This window comes from Meleagris gallopavo, chromosome 1, assembly GCF_905368555.1.
Source record: "Meleagris gallopavo chromosome 1, MGAL_WU_HG_1.1, whole genome shotgun sequence".
Lineage (NCBI taxonomy): Eukaryota > Metazoa > Chordata > Aves > Galliformes > Phasianidae > Meleagris > Meleagris gallopavo.
Genome location: NC_139404.1, coordinates 186,908,652 through 186,932,041, shown reverse-complemented (window position 1 = coordinate 186,932,041; position 23,390 = coordinate 186,908,652). Strand labels below are relative to the sequence as shown.

Sequence of the window (23,390 nt, the reverse complement as noted above, 5' to 3'; positions counted from 1 at the left end):
TGAGGGCATGCAGTACCTCACAGAGAAGAGGTGGCCTTAACACAGTTCCCATATTCATCCTCCTTGTGGCTTACTCTGAGTTCATTCCAGTGGATTCTTGACTTTTATGAGTTTTCTTCTTCAATCGGGAACATGAGGCAGTTGCAGGTGGTGGTTACAAGTCACTAACATTCTAATCTGCACAATGGATTAATGGCAGATACGTTTTGGCTTCTGATGACTGTCAGGAAGTGAGTTATTTGTGCTCATTGTCCATTCAACAATCCACATCTCATTCTTCCAATTAACCCATGGTTGCATCTCACTATATAATCATTGTAACATTTATTTTTAAATGCTCCGGTCCAGGTGAAAAAAACTTCAAGTGTGTGTCAAATGAACTTTTACCTGGAAAGTTATCAGCATTTCTACCAGAGATGCTATTAAAACAACCATTAAATGGGGTTCTGCAGACTTCTTAGAGACCACTAAGCATGATCTGACTGATGTCACTCAGCCTTCCTGATTGGAAACAATCACTTCACATGATATAGACCACACCTTTCTGACACCAAACTTGTCAAACCAGAAATCTATCCCTCGATAATTCTTCCATCCCTGATCACATATCCAGACTAGTCTGAAAAAGATTTTTGTACTCTAGCTCAAATCCTGAAGCTAGATCTTGTCTGGAAAAACATTTCTTCTATTTTTTTATTTTTTTTTACCATTGACATTGGCTTTGTCTTTTTTTTTTTTTTTAAATTTTTAAACTTTTGCAATAGTTGATATCAAAACCCTTTTCACATTAATTTGTTAACCCCACTGGATAGTAGAAAGTGATTAATGCTGAGGACAAAACTAAGTTTAGAAGAACACGAGCAGAAACTCATTCATGAAGTTAGTCGTTCACTGAGATGCAAGTGGACCATATGGTAACTGAAATTAATTTATCTGAGATGTCATTAACTATCTTAGAAAGTCTTAGAAAGAAATGACATGGCTTTGCTATAATGTATATCAATGGCTTTTCTATACTGTATATCACCAGACGTGTATAGTCTCCTTCTGAAATACCTCAAGAGAGAAAGCTTTCATTTTAACTACGTAAATTATCTAAGATCTTCAGGTGATGTCACTGTACAGTTTTTATTTCCTCTCTGCACAACTACCTTTGCATGGCTGCGGCACTTCTTTTGAGTTTCTGCGGCTCTGTGGTGCTTGGTTATGTTCTTTAATTTGCTGTACTGTTCTTGCAGAACATGTTTCTTCTAATGCCAGCGATAGTGAAAGTAGCTACAGTAAGTTACTGCTTTCATTAGAGTCTTTTTACTTTGCATTGCTTGCTGTGTTCGTTCCTGTTATTTTGGTTCTCTTCTTGCTATTCTTTTGTTAATGTTGAAAAAAATGGTTGGAGCAAATGGCTTGGAATTCAAATTTACAACCACCTCTTGAGTATAAGCTATAAAAGAAAACTGGCAACCTTTATAAGAAAAGGGAGGGTGATTTGCTATTTGGAGTGTATTCTGGGTTATAAAATCAAACTTGGCTTTGGGTAGTCTGAAAATCAGAATTATTTGATTTAGTGAAAGGAAGTTTATTTCAGAAGGAAGAGGGACAATTTCATGATGACCTTTTAAAAGTAAAATTCCTCCATAATTGTGGTCAAAATTGCAAAAGATCTTCTTTACACAGTTCTGTCACAATTTTTACTTGCATTTTTGCATACCCGCATGAACAACAAATAAGTGGCTCGAAAAACTCTATTGAGTCTTTAATTTTGTCCCTACAGGTTTCTTAATACATAATGAAGTCTTCAAAAAACATTAAGAGAGATAAATAGACCTTCACCCTTTAGGCACTACCAGCAAATGATGTGGATTTCCCCTAAGTGATGGTCCCAATCCTGTAATCTAATCTGATTGGAATTACAGAACTACTGTCAAATAGTTTAGAGATAGATCATAAATTGTGGAAAATTATCTGGTACTGCTGAAAAGAAAAAAAAAAAAAGTTATTAGAATAGATGAATGGAAATGTAATAAAAGATAATAAAATGGAGATTGATCACTGAGTTACCAAGTTGTTTAATTTTCTCAAGCCATTTGCTTAGCAAATCAAGTTTTCCACCAGTCACTCAGCACTTGCGCTAAGTACCCGCATACATTCAGGTAATCATTGGGATCATACCTCATACTTTCTAGTCTTTGTAGAGTGCATAGCAGTCGAGCTCTGTTAATAAACATTGGTTTGTTTCAGTAGAACAGCTAACCTTATTCAATTCAGAAATGGTAAATTAGTTTGTATTCTCTTGTATTGCAAATATTTATTTGAAAAGCAATTGCCAGAGTCACAAGAAAACAGTAGGCACTTTTGAACTGCTGAGAACCAATTCTGAACCGTGTTATTTATTCTGTGTCCTTTACTGAGAGAAGGATTTTATGTTTGACATATAACATGCTCTTTCACCAGATTGACTTTACAATCAAGACAGAATCAATAGATAAATTTTCAAAAGTTCTTGTGAGTCGAATCTCTTCCAGGTGTGTTTATTTCAGAGTATGTAAATGCTCGAGTAACCAAGGCTGGTGGCTTAACACGTCCCATGCCTGATATCCCAAACAGGAGAATTAAGATGGGAACCAAACTACACGTCAATGTATATGTTATGTGGACAAGTCCACATAAGCTAGTTCCTAAAATGCATCATAAGACTGAACAGATAGCCAGTTGACTGTGCAATAGTTTGAAATAAGGCATTTGTTTTGAGGATCAGGGGAAAAAAATAGAAAAATTTTGGGGTTAGTTAGTTGGGACAAAAAGAATTGCTGAGGTAACTAATCTCAGCAGGCATCTCATTCAAGTGTGCTCCTATCTCACCCAGCACTAACCAGCATCATATTGGCTTGAGCTCACCACATATTGCTGGAGTGTCCAAAAACTGCTGCCCGGCAGAGAGAATGCAGGGAGGGCTTCCTTTTCTGCCCAGGGCAAAGCTATGACATTCAGAAGCAAAGGAAGCCAGTCTTACATTATGCCAAGTGAAAGTGACTTTAAAATTCAGGAGCTGGTGCCCAAAGGGCCTGATTTCATTTGCTAATGATTCATTGGTGGGTGCTGACATGACACTTGAATCCACGACCTTGGGCAGCCAGCAATTTTAGACACCAGCTTTTGGAAATAACTGTTTCAGACAATTACAATGACATGTCAGCTCTGGCCTGACCCTGTGTTTGATTACTATATGGCCATGGAATATGGGCATGTCTTCTGTTGGGACTTCCAGCGCTCCTGAATATGAATGGTTACACCCTGAATCTCTAGGCTACTCTAGGGCAGCAGCACATCCCATCACACAGCTCATTGCAGCAAATCCCCTCTAGAAAAGTTGCGACTCGAGATAAGAATCAGAAAACAGAGGAGAGCAAGTGAGGGGTGGCCAGAAAGTAGTTGGCCAACTGTGAGGGTATGGAGGTAAGAATGATGGGGTCTGCCATGAAGCAGTTGAGTTATTTCACTGCAGATCTGACTTTGTGGAACAGCTGAGAGGACACTAGAAGTCTATCCTTATCTCCCCATATGGCAACAGTAGTTATCAGAACTAATCTGTGAACATTTACATCCTAAAGACATAGTCCTCATTGCCTTATGATTAATTTTTAATGAAAGAAAAATAATAGGTACTCAGGATAAAGCTGACTCCTCATGGAATGAGACAATATGCAGAGCACCCTTTTTTTCTTCTGTTTCCCAAGGAAATGAGCAGGTGGAAAAAGGGGTTGCCTGTCCCATGGATTTCTGAATTGTAGCAAATCAGCAGTTCACACTTGGCCAATATAAAGAAAAGTGTGTGAGTAAGAAATGTTTTCCTGCAGATGTTCATACTTGCTCCTGTAAAAACAGTCCAGTTGTAGCTCATATTGAAGTGTTCTGCATTGCTTCTCATGGGTCTCTGGCTATTGCTTCAACATGTTTCTCTAACTATTGCTTCTTAGCATCTAGTGAAAAGTAGCTAATGTTAAAACCTGTATTACTTTACCATTCCTTGAACCATTCCAATTCAGGGGTACAGCTGCCCAAAGTGACGTTGAAGGATTCTGAGAGCTGACCAGGCTGTGCCCTGTACAGGGATTAACAGAAGGTTTACAAACTGACTTGGCTTTTTCTGGGAGCTATTCTGATGAATTCTTATTTATTTAGACAAATATATTGCTTAATGCCTGAGTATTTGGCTGAAGAATTCCATTGCTTATGTGTTGGGCTTGGGGGCTAAAAATTAAAGTCAATATTTTTTATTTCAAAATAATAATAAAATTGAAATTTCTCATATGTGGTCTTGGGAGAAAACTCTTAGATCACTCTTTAGCAACAAGGCTGTTGCAGATAGTAAACATGATTTCTACTATCAACTCTGGTTTGTAATGAGAAAAAGAGCTAAAGGCAGCAGTGAGATTTCCTTGACCAATATGTATCCCCAAAACACAGCCATCACCCACTCAGTTTTTACAATAGATTCAATTTGAAGTTAATGGAGACACAGAATGACATCTGGAAAACAATTTGTTTTGTCTTTAAGAAGATAGCTAAAGCAGACTAGCAGAGCATTGTCCTAAACATGTCCATGCCATGTAGGCTGCATGGCGCTCACCATTGTCCTCGTCTTGAAGGGATGTGAGGTGGCAGCCCCTCCAAATCCCAGCTGATAATTTTCTTTATCCCAGCAGATAACCCATTAACTCTGGGAGAACCACAAGCACATTTGACAGGAGAATCTGGCCATTTATAAAAGATTTTAAAGTGCTTTTGAGCCTGGAACAATTTCTAGCCTGAGCTACAAGGGGCTGAGATGCCACACAGATGCTTCTACGTCAGGCAGGCTGTGCAAATATAAGGACTATAACAATGTTAGTTGATTTTCACCTTCTCTTAGCAGAAAAATCAGGGTTGAAGAGTGGTATATAAAATCCTGATCTAGCAGAAAGTTTTCCTTCTTAAGTACACATGAAGCCAACTTTGACTTATTCCTGAACCAGCTAATTAAACAATGATTGGAAGTTTATTCTGAGCTCTGTAACTTGAAGAGTTCTAATTTTCTATTTCAAACCAAGCTTGAAAGAATGTATTTTTTACCATAGACTCATCAGTTTTTATTTTCCAAGACGTGATTTTCATAATGACCATGACTTTTAAGTCTCTCCACTGCATATGTGGGGTAATGTGTGGTAATGCACTCAAGCATAGTTCAGTAGAGGTTTTTACAGCCGTCATCAAAATTACACAAACATTAACCCATCTACTTAGCCTAATTGCATAATTGATTATGATTGCACCAATTATTTAGAGAGGCAATACATGACTATAAGTTAAAAGAAAAAGTGTCAGGAACCAAAATTTTTACTTTCTGTATTTGGTCAACATTTCATTCCGTAATGAGATTTGAAGTTTCAGAACAAGATTTTAAAAAGTTATGTTAGGCCACTGATTAATTAAAACACTAACATTTGCTCTTACTCTCCCTTTGGATTTGTATATTAGTACTTAAATTGGCACAAGCACTGAAGTCTCTACATATGGCTGCACAAGATTTATTGATCTTAAACATGTCATGCTGATAGACCACTTTTCAGTCAGATCTTCATTCTCAGACTTTTGCTGACCTTTTTTCCATTAATAGGATGCCAACATCCATGGATTTATAAGGTACCTGATAAGGGTGGCCCTTTGGTTACGTGGTGGCTACACCACATGGCACTCACAGCCTCACTCCTGCCCCATTACTCACATGCTGGATGCAGCTACATCAGCACTGTGGAAGCTCTGGATGCTCTGGCAAGACAGTAGGAAATGGGGCTTTTTATGGGTTAAATGAAACGTACGTAAATTGACACACATGTACACTGGTATCACCACAGATCCATCTAGCTAAATAAGGAAAATAAAGACAGCCCTTTAAATCCATTTTAGGGCTACCCTATCAAACACCATAAAATCTGTTAAAAAGAAAAAAATGGGTGGTCCTTATGAAATTCTTCTGACCTCACAGGACCTCTCTGTTTAGCTTTTAGAGGCAGTAAGTTGTAAAAATCTCCAGGTTATTCTCTTCCTGAGCGTGAGAACTCATCAACATGCAAACCAAGAGCACAGGGAACAGGAGCCATAGCAATACTGACAGAGTGAAAGACATCCAGAAATTTTAATCGCAGTAAACTAGATTTAAGAAAGCGTTCTTTCTATGTCTTCTCTTTCCTTATCTTCTGTCTTTTCTTGTCTTTTTGACTTATGGAATTTTACTGAAGAGCAAAGGATCTCGCCAAAATCCTAAAGACAGATTTTTATTTTTATTTTTTTTGTCTGTTATATTTCACAACAATTTTCCAGATCAGTATAGCAAACCTGTGCTAATTAAGCTGTTAATGAGAGTGTTAAACAAGGCTTACTCAAATGATAAATAAGCCTGTGCCCTGCTGAACATCATGCTGTGTCACACTTCAAAACCATCATGAGGTTACAGCAATCTGATTATTGATTGATTCGAGAGCACTTCATTATACTCAATACTTTGTGCAGTACCAGTCGAGAAGAGATCATTAAAGACCATCATCTGGTACTGTTAACATGCATATCAGCTCCTGAAAACTTATGGCAGTGCTTGAAATGATTTTCTTCGCATGACAACTTGAGCTTCCTGAACTTTTTCCAGAAAAGACAAGTAATGGAAACAGTGATTTCCACCATGCTCACACCACATGTGACTCTGAAGTTCAGTGCGGAAGAGCCTTCACTCAGGAAGATGACTATATTTAAGTCTCTATGCATCACAGTTGGCCTTTAAGCTTCTCCTTGCTTGCTTCAACCCTTTGCAGTGACTTAGGCTTCAGGGCAATTTGACTTCTGTCAAATGACAAGTTCTTTTGTATCCATAGCCCAAATCATACTGATAGATACCCATCCCAAAATCTAAAATAGATCAGATGACTCAAGTCTTAGAATAAGCACTTGCCTATTTGTAGGCACCCATTGAGTCTAAAGAGCACCTAAGGACTAGCTCAGACATAAGCAGTCATAGTATGGCTTTCTGCAATGAGCTTAATGAATCCCCCTCTGCAGAAAGCTGCATGCCATTGAAACATGTAGTCTCAAGTTTAAAACTATTTGTGCAAACAAGATTCCCTCCACATGCTTAGTACACGATGGTTTCAACAGCCACCCCAAGGCTCACATTCTAAGGTTGTTTAAAGCTTAGCATTGGCTCCTGAGGGCTGGAAGGCAGGCAGCGCAGGAGCATCCTTGTCCAGCTGGGGAGTGAAACTCTTCATCTCCAAAGAACTGGGACATCCTGATTAATACATCACATAAAAATTCTCAAAGTAACTTGAGGGAAAACAATAAATCTGATGCAAGAAACATGGTAAGAATTCAAGATTTTTAACCTTGCAACAAATCAAAGTTAAGCAAGTGATTACAGTATCAAACATTCACAAAATAGAACAGAATCAATTATCCACATTCCTCATACATTACATTGCCCTTAAAAACTAATCTCTTCCTTTTATTAAAAATCAAGCTTTCTCCTCAATTGCTTCAGCAACATTGCTAGCTTGAAACTGGTCCTGTCTTTTCTGCCTCTCTCCATACACAGTAGTACTTTTTTAATTTGCTTTTTCTTTCTTCATGGCTAATTAAATTCTTTTTACTTGGAAGGTTTTCCTACAAGTTTCTCACAGCTGTCTAGGCAATATAGCAGTTCTCTCTGAACATATTAGATTCATGGATTGGGAACCAGTTTAAGACTAAACACCAAAATCATAGAGTTCTAGAATCATAGAGTAACTTAGGTTGGAAAAGACCTTAAAGATCATCCAGTTCCAACTGGATGCCACCCACTGGATCAGGCTGCCCACAGCCCATCCAACCTGGCCTTTGTATCTTATTGTGAACTAGACTTTGCATTCTAATGAAGACTAGTTAATATAGTGGAACTTCAAGAATGGCCTGAATATCAGTCAGAAAGCCTCAGTGTTAGTTGTATAATCTCTAAATCCTACCTATATCATCAATCAGGCATCATGCTACTCTTGATGTGTTTATGCACTATTTGGTTTGACAGAAGCCCATCAGAATAATGTCGTAAAGACTCACATATACAAGCAAACGTTATTAAGGTAATTCTACCTTTCTTTGTAAAACTCAGATACGATGATGACAATCTTTCTTCCATAGTACCTAAATTAGATGCAAAATCCCAAGTGTCGATCTTCTCAAAGGTAAACCCTGAGCTGAGTAAATATAAAATCAGGATATTAAGATTTGATAAGCCAGAGTCATATTTTGAACATGCCAGAGCCCTTATGAAGTGCCAAGTATGTGACAATGACCCAGAAAGAGAGATCTGCAGGAATTATTCACGCAGTAGATTGAAGAATCCTTCCAGCTCTCCTTTTATGCTCTTATGGAGGGCAGAGATGTATTAGAGCTGTACACCTACAACCCAAGTCCTGGACCACTTGAGTCTTTTGTCAAAGTTCTCTGCATTGGTTCCCTACATGTCGCAATGAGGAAACATCACAGTCCTGGAGTGGACTCTCCAGCAGTGGAGAGAATAAGGCATAAAATACAATTATTTTGTAATACTTGTGTTCAGATAAAGCATGAGGGTCAAAAAAGAACTCAGAGCTAGATATCAGGTTGTAAATAAACTAGACTAGGGAGCTTATGCACAAAAGGATGATCAGCCAAAATGTGCTTACTCTGAAGGTAAAAACAGTTTGGTTTATGTAGCTATCACAGAATCACAGAATGGCCAGGGTTGCAAGGGACCTCAAGGATCATGAATCTCCAACCCCCCTGACACATGCAGGGTCGCCAACTTCCACATCTAATACTAGACCAGGCTGCCCAGGGCCCCTGGCCTTGAACACCTCCAGGGACGGGGCATCCACAACCTCTGTGGGCAGCCTATTCCATCACCTCACCACTCAGTAAAGAAAAGCTAGTAGATTTGCCCTGCAGCAGCATGTTAGTTATAGTTAGCTATAGCAATTGGTGGACAAATGATTGTATCTGAAATTTCTGTCCTTATAAACAGCCTTGTCATTAAATGAGGCCTTGTTGCCTCCACTATTCTGGACCATTGAAGAAACCCAGGTTCAGAGAACAGAACTGAAATATGTGGCACAGGTTGAAGGAGAAGGGAAAAAAAGTGATCTCTGTAGCTTGAAGTTTTTAAGGGTTTTGGAATGGTTCAGGTGAGCATATTACAGAGAAGTGCAGAACCCGAACTGCCTGTGTGAAGCATTTTATCAAGCTTTGGTACACAAAGTGTCGCGTGTCAGCTTCAAACTGTTCTCTTTCTTCTCTCATCAGGAGGCCAAGAAGACTGCATCCTTTCTTATGAACCTGTCACAAGACAGGAAAGTAAGTTACGACTGCTTTTCTGACACTGTTCCTTACATTTTTTATTTTATTTCTGGGGGCCAGCAGAGCAGTAAGCCTTGTCCCTGTGGTTCCTTCTTGGCCACTGTTGCATACATAAGAAATGACGTAAGGTTATCCCTAGATTTCCTGTGCTTCCTGATGTTTCCAGGACTCTCTGCAGTGTGTTCTCGTGGCCTTTCATAATGCCATTTGACTACATCTGTGTACATCATCAATGAGCTCTGCCAAATGAGTAGCATTAGTTCCATTTTCCTTAGCCACATCAATAGAAAAATGATCCATAAATAAAAAGTAGACCTAAGATTTCACTTAGAATCATAGAAGCATTAAGCTTGGAAAAGACAACTAAGATCATCCAATCCAACCATCAGTCCACCAACTTGATATTAAAGACAGCAACTCGTTAGTGAAGCTTTGGGAATATTTACCATTATTTCCAGTAACCACGAAAATGTGCCTCTCTTTTTTATTTGTCAGTTAATTACACCAGGCCAGTTATTATTCTGGGTCCTATGAAAGATCGGATCAATGATGACTTGATATCTGAATTCCCTGATAAGTTTGGATCATGTGTACCACGTAAGTACGATTTTATTCCTCGTTTTGCAGCAGTCAGTTGCATCCCTTGGTGCCATTCATTAAGCGAATTGTGATGAAAATACCAGCCGTGAACTTTATGTAGCTGAGTTTCTCAGAAGCCATTTTTCTACCAGAGGAAAATAAAGGTCAAAGGAACAAACAACAAAAAATTGTGAGGTTCTCAGTGTTAGTTATATGTGTCAGTGTTTGGAAATGGGGGGCTGCAGGGATGGGCTCTAGGATGAGCAAAGGACAGAAGCTGCCCTTCTAAACAAGGGACCTTTTAACCACAAACTCAGTTTACTCACCAATGATTCTGTATTTTCTTAAAGACAATAAAATATTGAAATATTGATAAAACATAAAATGTTTCAACTCAGCTAAACAGTATCAACTAAAAAATTACGGAGTAGCCTGTGACTTGTGTGGGATCTATCTTGGCTCCTCTGAAAGCAATATTTGGCCCTAAATTAAGCAGAGTGTTTGTATCTTGGATCATTAGAGCTTGTTCAGTGTTTACTGCAGATCCTGATTGCAGTCTTTCTTCTTTTTAAACTATTGTCTCTACAAACATGGTAGCTTAAATCTGCTAGAAGATGAGATCAGAAGTAGCCTTATAATTAAGGTTAAATTAATGAGATTGCCATTCATTTTTATCACTGCAATAGGTCTGGATTTATAATCTGCAATGTGCTTTTTTTTATTTGAGGTTTGGTTATGACCATGATGAGATGAAGTGAAATTCTAGCAAATGCTTATTTTGTGTTAATATAAGATTGGTTGGAAGTAAATATTAGAAGATATGACTGTAAAATGGCAGCCTCATTGTCAAAACTCCATTAAAAAAAAAATTAGCCAAAGCTCTCCCAGATGTGGAACACCTCCAGTAATAGCACTGTCCATTAGTAATGTTAATCGATACAGACTTCTTGATCTCCTATCTTTGTTTCATGCAGATACCACACGACCAAAGCGTGACTATGAAGTGGATGGGAGAGATTATCATTTTGTCATTTCAAGAGAACAAATGGAAAAAGATATCCAAGAGCACAAATTTATAGAAGCCGGGCAGTACAATGATAATTTATATGGAACTAGCGTCCAGTCTGTGAGATTTGTGGCAGAGAGGGTAAGTTGATGCCAATTTTACTATCCATGTAACATGATCAGTTTTGTGGCAGCATTACATCTCATTCACACTTATGCCAAAAATATAAAATATATGCAAAGTGACATCCAGTTGTTTACAGGCTTTATAATGACACCATTTGTAGAGTCTATGACTTTGAAAGTAAACGTTCTTGGCACTTCTAATACTTGGATGTAGTGCCATAGATTCAAAAATTTAACACAGCACCTCAAATATGCCCCAAAACAGCTTTCCCTCTACTCTCTATACAACAGATGAATAAACTTATCTCACTTTCACAGAGGTAAAACAATGAAGCCCGGAGAGATTAGATGATTTGCCTTAAGTGACACCCAAAGTCTTTGACACAAACAAGAATTAAATTAAGCAGTAGAGAATATAGCTATGCTATTATTTTTATGAACTGATTTTCCTCATCTCTGAAGAAAATCCATCACCACCCCCAGAGCTCATGCCAATAAAAAATAAAAAATAAAAAACCATTTTCTTTCATATCTTCAAGTGTATATTTTATATTAGGACTAAATCAAAGGCAGAGGAGTGGAGTGTGTGCCCTGGGGTCCCCCTCCCCTGGTGTGTCAGTCATAGCCAGTGTTGCAGGACACTGCCTCACAGGACTGCTTCCCTCTTTTGGCTGATCTTCAGCAAACTGCAGAAATGAACACGTCCTCATCTGTTTCCAACAGGGCAAGCACTGTATTCTCGATGTGTCAGGAAATGCGATCAAACGACTACAAGTTGCACAACTATATCCCATCGCTATCTTCATTAAGCCTAAATCATGGGAGCCTCTGATGTAAGTATAAACTGCTCCAAGTGTTGTTTTTTTCAGAATGCATCCTCAACAGGTCTTTAGTCTGGCCTCTAAAATCAGTAATAACAAAAGAATGGGGGAACAGTGAAGACTTGCTCTCCATGCGTGCCAGACACTGTAACACAGAGTCCCAGTGAATGAGCCAAAGCTGCCTTTGAACCTTTCACACTGGGACCTATGGGCTTAGGTGCTAGTCCATGAAGGTCTTCCCACCAGTGCTCAATGCACTTATTACAACCTGGACAGCAAATTCACCAAGGATTCATGTGTCCCACCTTGTCCCATCCAGTCTTGGGGTGTCGTTTGGTCACTATGCACATGAACAAAGCAGAGCATAAACCTGTATCAGATTCACTGTGTGTGCTTCTTCTTCAGCCCTTCATTTGCTTGAAGATCTGTAAGAGGATAGGCAAGGACCCGTAGGACTGGAGTGGGGAAAACAATCCTTAAAAGAAGGAAAAGAGAAGGCACCAATTTCAAGCTCTCACCAGGCAGCCTAATTTCGGTACTCAAAAAATATTGGGACCCAGGGGATAGTAAAAGTAGTTCAAGTAAAGAGCTGGAAGGATAAAATTTTGTAAGAGGCAGCCAATGTATGTGCATCAAGAGCAAATCAAATTGACCTTATTTCCTTATGTCTAGAGATGGATATCAATAATTGTTTTATGTCTTGATTTTTATTCTGGCTTTTGATACATCTCCAAGGGACCTTCTCAGCAGTAGATTAGAGAAATAGAGTCCAGAGGGAATCATTAGGAGTACGTGCACAACTGCATTCAGACAGTCATTGAAAATGGCACTGGGAAGATAGCAGATATCCTGAAAGTGTATTTCCTGAGCTGTGGAACTAGTTGTTATTTTTATGAATTACTTGGGCAATTAATTGGGCAGTACTCTTGTAAAATTTGTGACTGACTCAAGGCTGAGAGAGGTAGAAAGCACTTTTGAGAGTAAGTTTAAAACCCAGTGTAAAATTAGTAAGATGAAATTCAGCACAGACAAAGGAGAGAAAATGAAATGCACAAGTACAAGCAGGGAATAATTAAGCAATAGCACTGCAGAAAAGCATCTGGATCACACAGGAATATGAATGGATGGATAATGCTGCTGCAAAATCAGAAACTGCTGCTGTGGGCTGCATTAACATTGGTGTTGTATAAGGACACAAGAGATCATTATTTTCTTTTACTTCATATGGATGAGGTGTAAGCTGAATGTTGTCTGTCTTCTGGGTACCACCCTAGAAGTGGAAGAGGAACACAGGGAGATGATCTTCACACTGATTAAAACTCAGGATAAAAACACATGCTTTCCATGTACATATATGTTACTGAAAAAAAAAAAAATCAATTTAATTTGGTGTTATGTGACTGAATGTGCATCCTTTCTGGCCCTCAAATTTAGTGATAAGGTTGTTGCATGTCCGTTCTGATTATCTTGCTAAATAGAAAGGTCAGGGAAGTCTGAAATCCTACTGTCTCTATTGATTGTTTTAAGAGAGATCTTCACCGACCGCTTTCCTGCCTATAAAATATTTCCATTATTTGTTTAATGCTGAGTTTGCATCTGTGATGTGATAAAAAGGCAGTAAACAAATGTGGTCCTTTTTCTGAAAATACATTAGACACAAAGAAAAATGTTGCAATAACATAAATCCTTAGTTGATGTGATGTAAGAACAGAAAGTCCTTCCTTAACAGACTGACTGAAAGGAGTTATGAAGATGAAAAATACAACAAGCATCCTGTTAGTAAGCCAGTCCTACAGAGTTTGCAGAATTTTGTTTAGCAGTATGCATCAAAAGAAATTCTTCTTCGCTCTCCAAACCTAAACCTCCATTGCTGTTGATAGGAATAAAGAAAGTTAAATCCATTATATGACTGAATTCTTTGCTCAACAAATATCCTGTGGAAGACAACCCAATTTAGAAATCCAAACTTTCATTGGGCAGCCAAAGTCCATTTTTATTGGTACTAGTTTGGGATCTTTTGCAGGAAAATGTATTATATAAACAAATAATAACTAATAGAACAAATCCTGAAAAAATTAGAAAAAAAAAAAATGGATTCAGGCATTCTAAATTACTGTATCCTCTGCAGTTTGTTTTCTACAAGTAATGTTTTTATTGAGTTAATCTATCTAGTGTGTACCTTTCTTATCCAATGGTACCTAAAATTAGCTTTTATGAGAAATAAAAACTCTTTTAATACAACATTTTCTTGTAAGAATTGCATCATTTTCTTGTAAGAATTGCTTTGAGAATAACTGCATAGTTCTGAGCTCCCTGCTCACAAAAATCATTTATTAAGTAATGAAATTGAATCACTCAGGTTTAACTAAACTTATACACACTCTAATGCAAGTGGTAGCGGCGATTTGCAGTGTGTGCCTACTTCACAGATAGAGGCCATGCACTTGTTTCTGCTGCCCAGAAAGTGCAAAGCAGCCTTCCAGATTTTCATAGTGAGTCAAACTCTCCTTTGTACCCTGGGGTAAGAAGTAGCACATGAGCAATTCCCACAGATAAGCAGTAAATCTCCACCATAGTTTTTCTCATAACAATTTGTTTTTGCAGCCCTTTCTTTTTGCTAAAGTCATTACTACAATGCAAAAAGTTTGGGAATCCTACCTGTATAAGATCTGCTTGTAAGGATAGATTTATCTGCCATAACTACTACACTTGATCACGCAAACAAGTTAAAAGTTAATGTAACAGCAAGATAAAACTCTAAAAGACAAAAAAGATGGATTGCTATTCAGGATTATCCTAAACAAAGCACTTGTCAAAAATTAAAATCATCTTAAGAGAGCTTGCATCTGCACTTGAAGCTTGGTTATTGGTGGTTTTCTCTTTTCCTTCCTTCCTTCCTTCCTCCCTTCCTTCCTCCCTTCCTTCCATCCTTCCTTCCCTCCTTCCTTCCTTCTTCTTTCCCTCCTTCCTTCCTTCCTTCCTTCCCTCTTTCCTTCCTTCCCTCTTTCCTTCCTTCCCTCCTTCCTTCCTTCTTTCCATCTTTCCTTCCTTCCTTCTTTCCATCTTTCCTTCCTTCCTTCCTTCCCTCCTTCCTTCTTTCCCTCTTTCCTTCCTTCCTTCCTTCCTTCCTTCCTTCCTTCCTTCCTTCCTTCCTTCCTTCCTTCCTTCCTTCCTTCCTTTCCTCCTCTCCTTCTCCCCTCCTCTCCTCCTTCCTTCCCCAGCTCTACATGACTCCATATCACAGACTGAATCCCAGAGGGGTCACCTTCCAATTAGCCTCTCTCTTTAGAAGAGGGAAGATAGTGGTTGGATCACAGGGATGAGAACTGAAAGCACTGTGCAAGTGCTTCACTGACAGAGGAGGAAATTCCTAGGAAAGCTGCCAGGAGGGACATCTTTTTGCAAGCATTTTTAATTCACCATCTGTGTAGATCCCTGGCTAAAAGAGAAAAAAAAATTAGAGCAGACTATTGTTTGACAATATTTTTAATTTATCATGAACAATGGACATCAGGGGCCTCCTCCTTCTCCATCCTCTCCTGAAGGCACAAGACTGGCAGAGGCATGAATACAACTAGAACAGTTATATATCAAAGGCAACTTTATGTCCTACAAGTAAAATCCAAATTTCTGCTATTTCAAAGCATTTAATCTTAGGTGCTTGTTTGTGTCTTTGTTTCTTCTTCTGATAGTCAAATCTTGAAGAAGACTTCTCAGAAATTTACCAGATCTGGATGAAGGAGGATGTTGTTAGCACTAAAATAATGGCTGAGGGAAATAAAATGCTAAATGTTAAATTTACATACAAATGTTCAGTGTTATGTCCCACTCTGAGCCACAGTTTCAATTCAGTCGCTGAAAGATGTGTTCAGGTAGGCACAGCTGATGAGCCAAGCCAGCCTGAGCTCAATTAAATAGCCATCCTTCCAATAAATAGAACTAGTAGTGTTACAAAATTAGCAGCACAACACAGATTAAGTCTATTATTTATACAATCCACAAATGACTGTCATAAATTTTCATTAAAATCTTTCTTATCCTTCACTGTATAAATCTGCTCTCTGAATTGCATTGGTATTTCCAGAGGGATTCACTTAGCAGTGTTCCCAGTCATATGGATAGTTAGTTATATGGATAGACAACTTTCAGTCATTTCTAGAAAAATGCTACTGCATCCTGAACAACTTAAATGCTGTATCTCAGAAGCTGGGTAGGAGGTAGCTATAGCAAGTTCACACTGTCGTGCACTTCATAGATCATTTTTTATGCACCATCATGCACATAATTTCCTACATGCATCACATATGTCATACTGTATACAGCTCATTACCACAATCATATGATTTGGTGCAAGACATTAAATCAGATTTATGTAGGACACAAGATGCTCACTTCTCTTGCTCTACTAGTTGCCTCAGAAAATTTCGTTCACGTTTTAAGAAAAATGAATCAAAGTTGCAAAAATGCTAGAACAAGCAAATTCTATTTATCATTACTAATTAATTTGTCTATCTGCAGGCATATATTTGTAAGGCACTAATGATTATGAGCTTGATTCTTTGCATGTATACAGTGATATTAACAACTGAGCATGTATGAACAAGACAACCCATTTCTTACAGCTATTATATATTGTGTCTGTTGAAATAGAAACATTCCATCAAGTAACAAAAACAGTGCAATAATAAAATGTTATTGGCATTTCTATATTTTCACACATATTGGTACTTTAAACATTTTAGAGTCTACAAGATACAATGGGAATCTGCAAATTTAATCAGAAAGGACTGAAACTGGAAAGAATATAAATAAGTAACTCATCCTGACTCTAACTTCTAGAAAGTCTTGGTTTGATTTCTTGTGACTATCTGGAAACCATGCCCACACTTCAACCAAGGAAATCTTTCTCCCACATTCTTCTAGGGCATCACTACAGGGTTTACAATGATTCTAGGATTCCTTCTATGGAGTCACGAGTTCTTCTGTGCTCAATCCCATCTTTAGTCATTATTTTAGTCAAGCTGCATTTTCCATTTCAGCAGTTTGGACAATCTCATTCATCCAAGACAGGCAGCTGAGGGCCTTGGAGTTAAGGAGGTTCATAATTTTCAGCTCTGAAGGCAAGAGAGCCCCGAGTGCTCAGACCTTGAGACGTCCCTGTCTCACAGCCTAAGCCAGGAGTTCCTGATGCCGTGTGTCCATTTCAGTTAGCAGGCCTCATGTTTTGTTTGGAAACATAGTGGTGGTGAATCCAAAATAAAAATTTGGGGGAATTTGGAAATAGAGGAAAAATCTGCAAATATAGGCTTATATTACATAAAAATAGAAGTAAATATAAAATACCAGAACTGACTGAGAACTAATGAAAGAATTTAGCCACTTGATTCTTGTACCTACCTCTGTCCAATGGTGAGTTGAGTGCATCTTTTAAAAAGCTGAATAAAAATCCAATCTTTTTGATGACTTCCTTTGTGTTTCTAGGGAAATGAATAAACGTCTTACAGAGGAGCAAGCCAAGAAAACCTATGATCGTGCAATTAAGTTAGAACAAGAATTTGGAGAATATTTTACAGGTATGTTTTTATTGACTAAAAAAACTCACAGGTATACATTTTATTAAAATACCAAATCAGCTCTTTCTCTGGCGTAAATTTCTTATCAGTATAGTGTGCCCATAGTAAGGACTCCTGGCTCGGGACTATTGCTTCCCGATAAACTCTAGAGCAATCAAGGCATTCAGCACCTCAGATGTTTGCTGCCCTACCTATGGGATAGCTATGCATTAATTTAATTCCCTCCTTGACCCAACTTTGCTTTTGCTGAAGTGAATAAAACTGTGATCATTGCACTTGTGCAGACTAAAGTAGAATTCCTCTTTGGCTCAATGGTATCATGAACTTATGGAATCATAGAATATCCCAAGTTAGAAGGGACCCACATGCATCATGAGAGGGCAAGACAAAGGCATCTTTTTCTTGACATGGAGAAAAGAGGATTTAAGACCTGTTCTGCATCCCAGCCCCAATGGGGCTGATCTAGGCAGCTCACTGATCAGTGGACTGATGTTTGTGGACAGCATTCAGAAGCCCCACTTGTCCCTTTATATACTGACAGTGCACATGGTATGAACTGCATTTCCAGTTTTCTGCTGTGGGGAAAGGCACTTCAAGAATATAGGCACAGCTTTGTGTTGCAATTGCTTTATCTTGAGTCACTTTGGGCCTGATCTAATTTCCTTTTGCAGGCAAAAGTGAGTTTATTCCAACAGGTGAGGAAAATTCCAGGCTGGATGTGGCTCTGGGCAGCCTGGTCTAGTGGTTGGCAACCCTGCACATAGCAGGGGAGTTGAAACTAGATGATCATTGTGGTCCTTTTCAACCAGGCCATTCTATGATTCTATGATTCTATGAAAATAATAGATTGTAAATCTTCTGCTACTTACGAGCTTCTATATCACAGGGATGTTAGACTTGCAGCCTACCATGCAATTCGTCACATGGGACAGAATTGCTAGTTCTCTAAATCAACAGTCTAGCTCAGTCACTTTACTATAAGCAAAGGGATGGGTCTCTCTCATGGGAAGGTTCACTGTTTGAACTCTTGCTATCTGCAAGGTGTATGACTTTTCCAGTCAATAACACTGCAGTATAATACAATTGTATTTCTTCTAATGTCATCAATACCTATAAGTACATTGAAAATCTGCTGACACTAAATACTGTGGAATGTATCAATTAAAAGTATTGATATGTTTTCTTAATGCAGCTATTGTCCAAGGAGATAGCTTAGAAGATATATATAATCAATGCAAACTCGTAATTGAAGAACAATCTGGGCCTTTCATCTGGATTCCTTCCAAGGAAAAATTATAAATTAGCCACTGCACCTCTGATTACGACGGGAGAATATTTAGAAGAAAACTATAATATACTATTTGGAGGCTTTCCTGTTTTTGTTGCATTTATGTTCTTTGCAGTCAATGTGAATTTTGATGAATGTACAACACAAAGTGTTTGAAGCCATGAAGGACACTGATGGGTCAAAGGGTAGGAACAAAAAGACTTCTACCATATAAAGCAAATCTGTTGTGTGCTGAAAGCACCAGTTGTAGGTATAAACTTTTGACATGGAGACCCTCTGTCAAGGGGAGCTAGCCACCTCTTGTGCCCATGCGGACATTTTGATCAATTTCAGTGGCTGAGCTCAGTGTGTTGATTGCTTTAAAGAGAAGTTCCCAGCTCTTGAACCTCATATAGGGCTTGATTCTGCAAGGCGCTCAGCACTTGACCCCAGTTCCTACACATGTGAGTAGCCCCTTGACTTGGAGTTACTTGTGATCCTTCCCTATGCCATTCAGTCCCATCAGTTCCAGTAGGACTATTCATGTGCTCAAAGCTAAGCACGGGCTTCAGCATTCTGCTAGATCAGGGCCACACGCACCTTGCAAAATCAAGCTCAGAGTTCTTGGTCCACTTCCCACTGAAGTCATTGGTAGGACTGTCTTTGACTTGACTGGGAGGTGGATCCTATTCTAAGCTTGTCATTGCACATTAGTAGTTGGTACACCTCGACTTTGGTAACTATGCACATCTTTTGATTTCTGAAACCAAGTCAAGCATTTCTTTTTTCCCCTCTGGAAACACTATTGCATCAGGAACTAATAACAATATAGTTTATTTTAATGGATTTTTGGGGTGAGAGAGGATGGAAGCATTTCACATCACACATATGTGCACACAAATACATTCCCATGCGGACACACACAAGTATGAGGATTCACAGCACCTATGTTGACGAGGAGGGATACAACTGGGAAACGCTTTAAATTTTTTGATTGTCTATTTTATCATTTATATTGATAGAAGGCACTTAAAGATGGAATAATTTATAAAAATAAAAATATATTGATGTATAGAAACTAATTTCTATAGGTAAAAATGTTTTTGTGAGATATTTTGTAAAGATTAATTAACTGAAAGATTAAATATTTACACCCTTGTGCGACTGTAAAATGTAAAGAGGACCATCAAGTTGCATTATCCCTTTTCTGTAACAAATTCTCTATTACTAGTGACAAGCAAGATAATTCCTTAAATTGTAGTTGTCTGATTGTTTTTCTCTCAATCTAATCCTCTCCCTTGCCTCTATTTAATCACGATTAACTCCTGTGGAAAGATCTCTTGAACCGACTGCCCTGCAGGACCTTTTCTGAACACAAAAGGATAATGCATCTTTAAATTGAAATGGATGACTTCTCAGAAGCAAGATGTCAGTGCTTGAGTGCAGTTACTACACTTCATCCAAAAAATGTTTTATGATTCTTCCTGTTTCTTAATGGAAATACCAAAAGTATTTGATCTTTCCTCTGTTTGTAGGCAGGCAGGTCACCAACTAACTTGTATCTTCATTCATTTCACAGTCAACAAGGGTCTTAAAAGCAAAAACTGAGGCAATGGACATTGCAAGGGATTTGGGGAAAGCCTGTGGAATTGCAGTTCGGGATGCAGAGAAGGGAAGAGGGAGGTATTTTCTCCTTGTTTCACATTGCTCTTCTTTTCTATACTGATGTCATTCTTCATTCTTACAAGGGGACAACTGCAAGAGAAACAATGACAGTAAGCTGAATTGCCTTTGCTGCTGCTGGACCAAGTCTTAAAGAAAGCCCACAATCTCCTGCTTGCCATGCTGCAGCAGTCTAACACTTATTAGCTGGTGGCTTCAGCAACTCTAATGTTTAAGGATGTTTTAAGGGCAAATGCTAAACTAACTCCTCAGTCACTCGTCTCTTTGCAGCTGACATTTCAGCACCTGTCCAGCCGACAGGCATACCCAGCCAACCTCTCCAGAGGATGCCAGGAGCTGGATGTAACATAGCCACCAGTGGTGACATAGGTAAACATGCGGGCATTTTGGTGGCCCTGCAGTGGCCCCTCACGTACTGCCCAGCTACGGTAACTTTGAGAAGTTCACACTTCTTTTACTACTATTTTTCTTGCCTGGCCAGCACAGATTTATATACAAGGGATTCAGTTAAGTCTCCAAAAGAGCTTTGTAACCAGAAGGGCTAGAAACATTTTTTACAATACATAAATGAATGAAAGCTTAGATTTTGGACAATTCTGCAGAAATCCACAGAGTGACCCCAGATCTTTGGATGCCATGGATTTTTCCATGCTGGCAAAGTACTATTGCCCCAGGTTGGGAAATAGCCCACTGGACCTGAAAAACCCAGTATTCTAAAACAGGAACTTCATTCTAATTTTCAGCTCTGTTTTTAAGCAATCAATCACACCTGCTTATTTGTTTCTTAGTTCAGCATGCAGCCTTTTACGGTACTATCCTTCTAGTAACTGTTTTGCTTTGTCATGTGCTGTGCTTTATGGTGAACAATAACACTATGGCTGAGTACAATCAATTTTTCCATCAGTCCTTGGTTACTGTAGTAACATTATTTATTTTTCCCTGTCTGTTGTTTGTGCTTCCAATTTAGAGTTGCCATTGCACTTCTCCTTTTTTTTTTTTCTTTTTTTTTTTTTTAAATAAAACTTATATTTAAAAACAATTCACCAAGAGAAGCAGTAAGAGGTCTTATTTCCCTTAGGACTTGTTCTCCCATTTGTTTTGTGTGTTGGCGTTTTGCGTTTCACGTTTCAGCATCCTCAGAGCTGCAGTTCATTTTTGCATTGCAGCTGTTCAGATCATACTGGGTGGTAGTGGGAGGAGGAAGAGAAACACGAGATTCATGCAAAATTACATCTGGTGCAAAAAAAAAAATTAAAACGTCCAAACTCACAACCCACAGCAGTCAGCACCTGAGACCATATGGGTGCTAACACAGCTTAGCGTAATCAGATTCCTTTTCTGTCCATGTAAAAGACTAGTGAGCGTCTAAACATGAGACAAATGCAAATGCTGGACCCTTTAGGAAAAGTGCCAGATCACATCCCTGGTGCTATTTCTCATGTTCTGGCACAGTGTGTAGCACCATAGGGTCTAAGCAGAACCAAAATTACAGCATCTTTTTGTCCACCCATGAATGATCACAATGACATCTTGCTAGATTTGTGCAGATGTGCAATATTACAAACTATTTATTTCTCCTTGCCACAAAGCATCTTCCATGCACTGACTCATTGAGAGCTTGCTAACAGGGCTCAGTGAAAAGGCCCTCTTTATTGGTCTTGTGGTCTGGCCACGAACCAGTGAAAGAGCCTCTTTCTTGCTTAATTCCCCTTCCTACAGAGGTATCCTGTCCATGCTAGCGCTTTGTTATTTCTTTGGTAGTAAAGGTTGTTTCTAGAATAATATTCTGTGATGTAATTGTGTTTGTAGCTAGCGTGGTTTGATGCTCCGGTGTGGATAGGGTCCTAGGAACCACTCTGTGAAAGTCAAGGATAAGAAATCTCTCCGTTGCACTGAAATTTCAAATCCTCATCCTGGAGAGCAGTCTTGAACCAGAGCTAACAACCACTACGAGCCAGCGACAGTGTTCTATCTATACAACATCCACCAATCTATTTACATCAGTTTTCTATGTAGAAATTGTTGGTTTTATACCACTGTTACTTGATCATAAGAAGTCAGTCAAATTGTACTTTTGCATTGGTTTTCCCTATTTTCTTTCTTTTTATTTTGTTTTTCCCTGACCAGAGGATTCAGCGAGTGACAACACAAGAAGACACATGTAGCGAAAACAGTGTTCATGAATAAAAGTCTTGGTTTCTTTTTAAGCCACAGATTTAAAGCCATAATATTTGCCATGTTCACAGAAAAGTGATCTTTTATTGTTCATAGCATTTAATCTCAGCATTTCTTCTCTTGAGCATTTTGTCTGCCATGTCATGCATGCAGTTCACTGTGCAACTGCATCCATGTGCTCTGGCCCATGCATGCCTTGGTGAAATAGATGTATTTTCCTGTTCCATCAAAAAACAAGACATCTTGTCAACTAGCTCAGAAGTAAGAATGAGGTTGTCAATATACTAAAAACAAATTGACTGTTCCTTTGCAGGATATTTTAAAGCACAAATCAGCATCAAAGTTAACAGTAAACAACAGCTTAAACCTACTCACCGCATAGCCAGCCTGGATCCTCAGCCAGTGGAATTATGGTCACTCCATCAATTTCGTACAATCATAGAATTGTTTGAGTTGGAAGAGACCCTTAAAGGCCATCTAGTCCAACTCCCCTGTACAGGGACACCGACAGTTCTATCAGCTTGTTCAGAGCCCATCTAGCCTGACCTTGAATGTCTTCAGGGATGAGTCCATCCCGTTTATGCCACCTGAAGTTACATATCCATCCTCTCTGTTACATCAAACTTTCTAGCATTACCCTAAAGCACCAAGGCCCCATTACTAACAGAAGCTCAATACTTTGCACCATTATTTACTGCCCATACTACTGTAGCACCTAGAGGGCTATGTCCTGGACCAATATCCCTTTGAGGCAGGTGCAGTGAA

At 38.8% G+C, this 23,390-nt stretch overlaps 1 protein-coding gene across 22 annotated transcripts in view; it reads left to right on the top strand.

Moving 5' to 3' along the window:
• The window catches only part of DLG2 (discs large MAGUK scaffold protein 2), a 1,005,161-nt gene extending 982,504 nt beyond the window's left edge, over positions 1–22,657 (top strand). For 17 of the 22 annotated variants that reach the window (XM_085216429.1, XM_085216427.1, XM_085216435.1 and 14 more), the window contains 7 exons: positions 1,239–1,280; positions 9,343–9,393; positions 9,892–9,993; positions 10,950–11,122; positions 11,830–11,939; positions 17,409–17,500; positions 18,693–22,657. In XM_085216429.1, the coding sequence (XP_085072555.1) occupies positions 1,239–1,280; positions 9,343–9,393; positions 9,892–9,993; positions 10,950–11,122; positions 11,830–11,939; positions 17,409–17,500; positions 18,693–18,799 (677 nt within the window). In that variant the 3' untranslated portion in view covers positions 18,800–22,657. The remainder of the gene's footprint in view (positions 1–1,238; positions 1,281–9,342; positions 9,394–9,891; positions 9,994–10,949; positions 11,123–11,829; positions 11,940–17,408; positions 17,501–18,692) is intronic. The other 5 variants (XM_085216438.1, XM_085216432.1, XM_085216428.1 and 2 more) reach the window with 1 other exon arrangement.
• Positions 22,658–23,390: the final 733 nt, after the last annotated feature.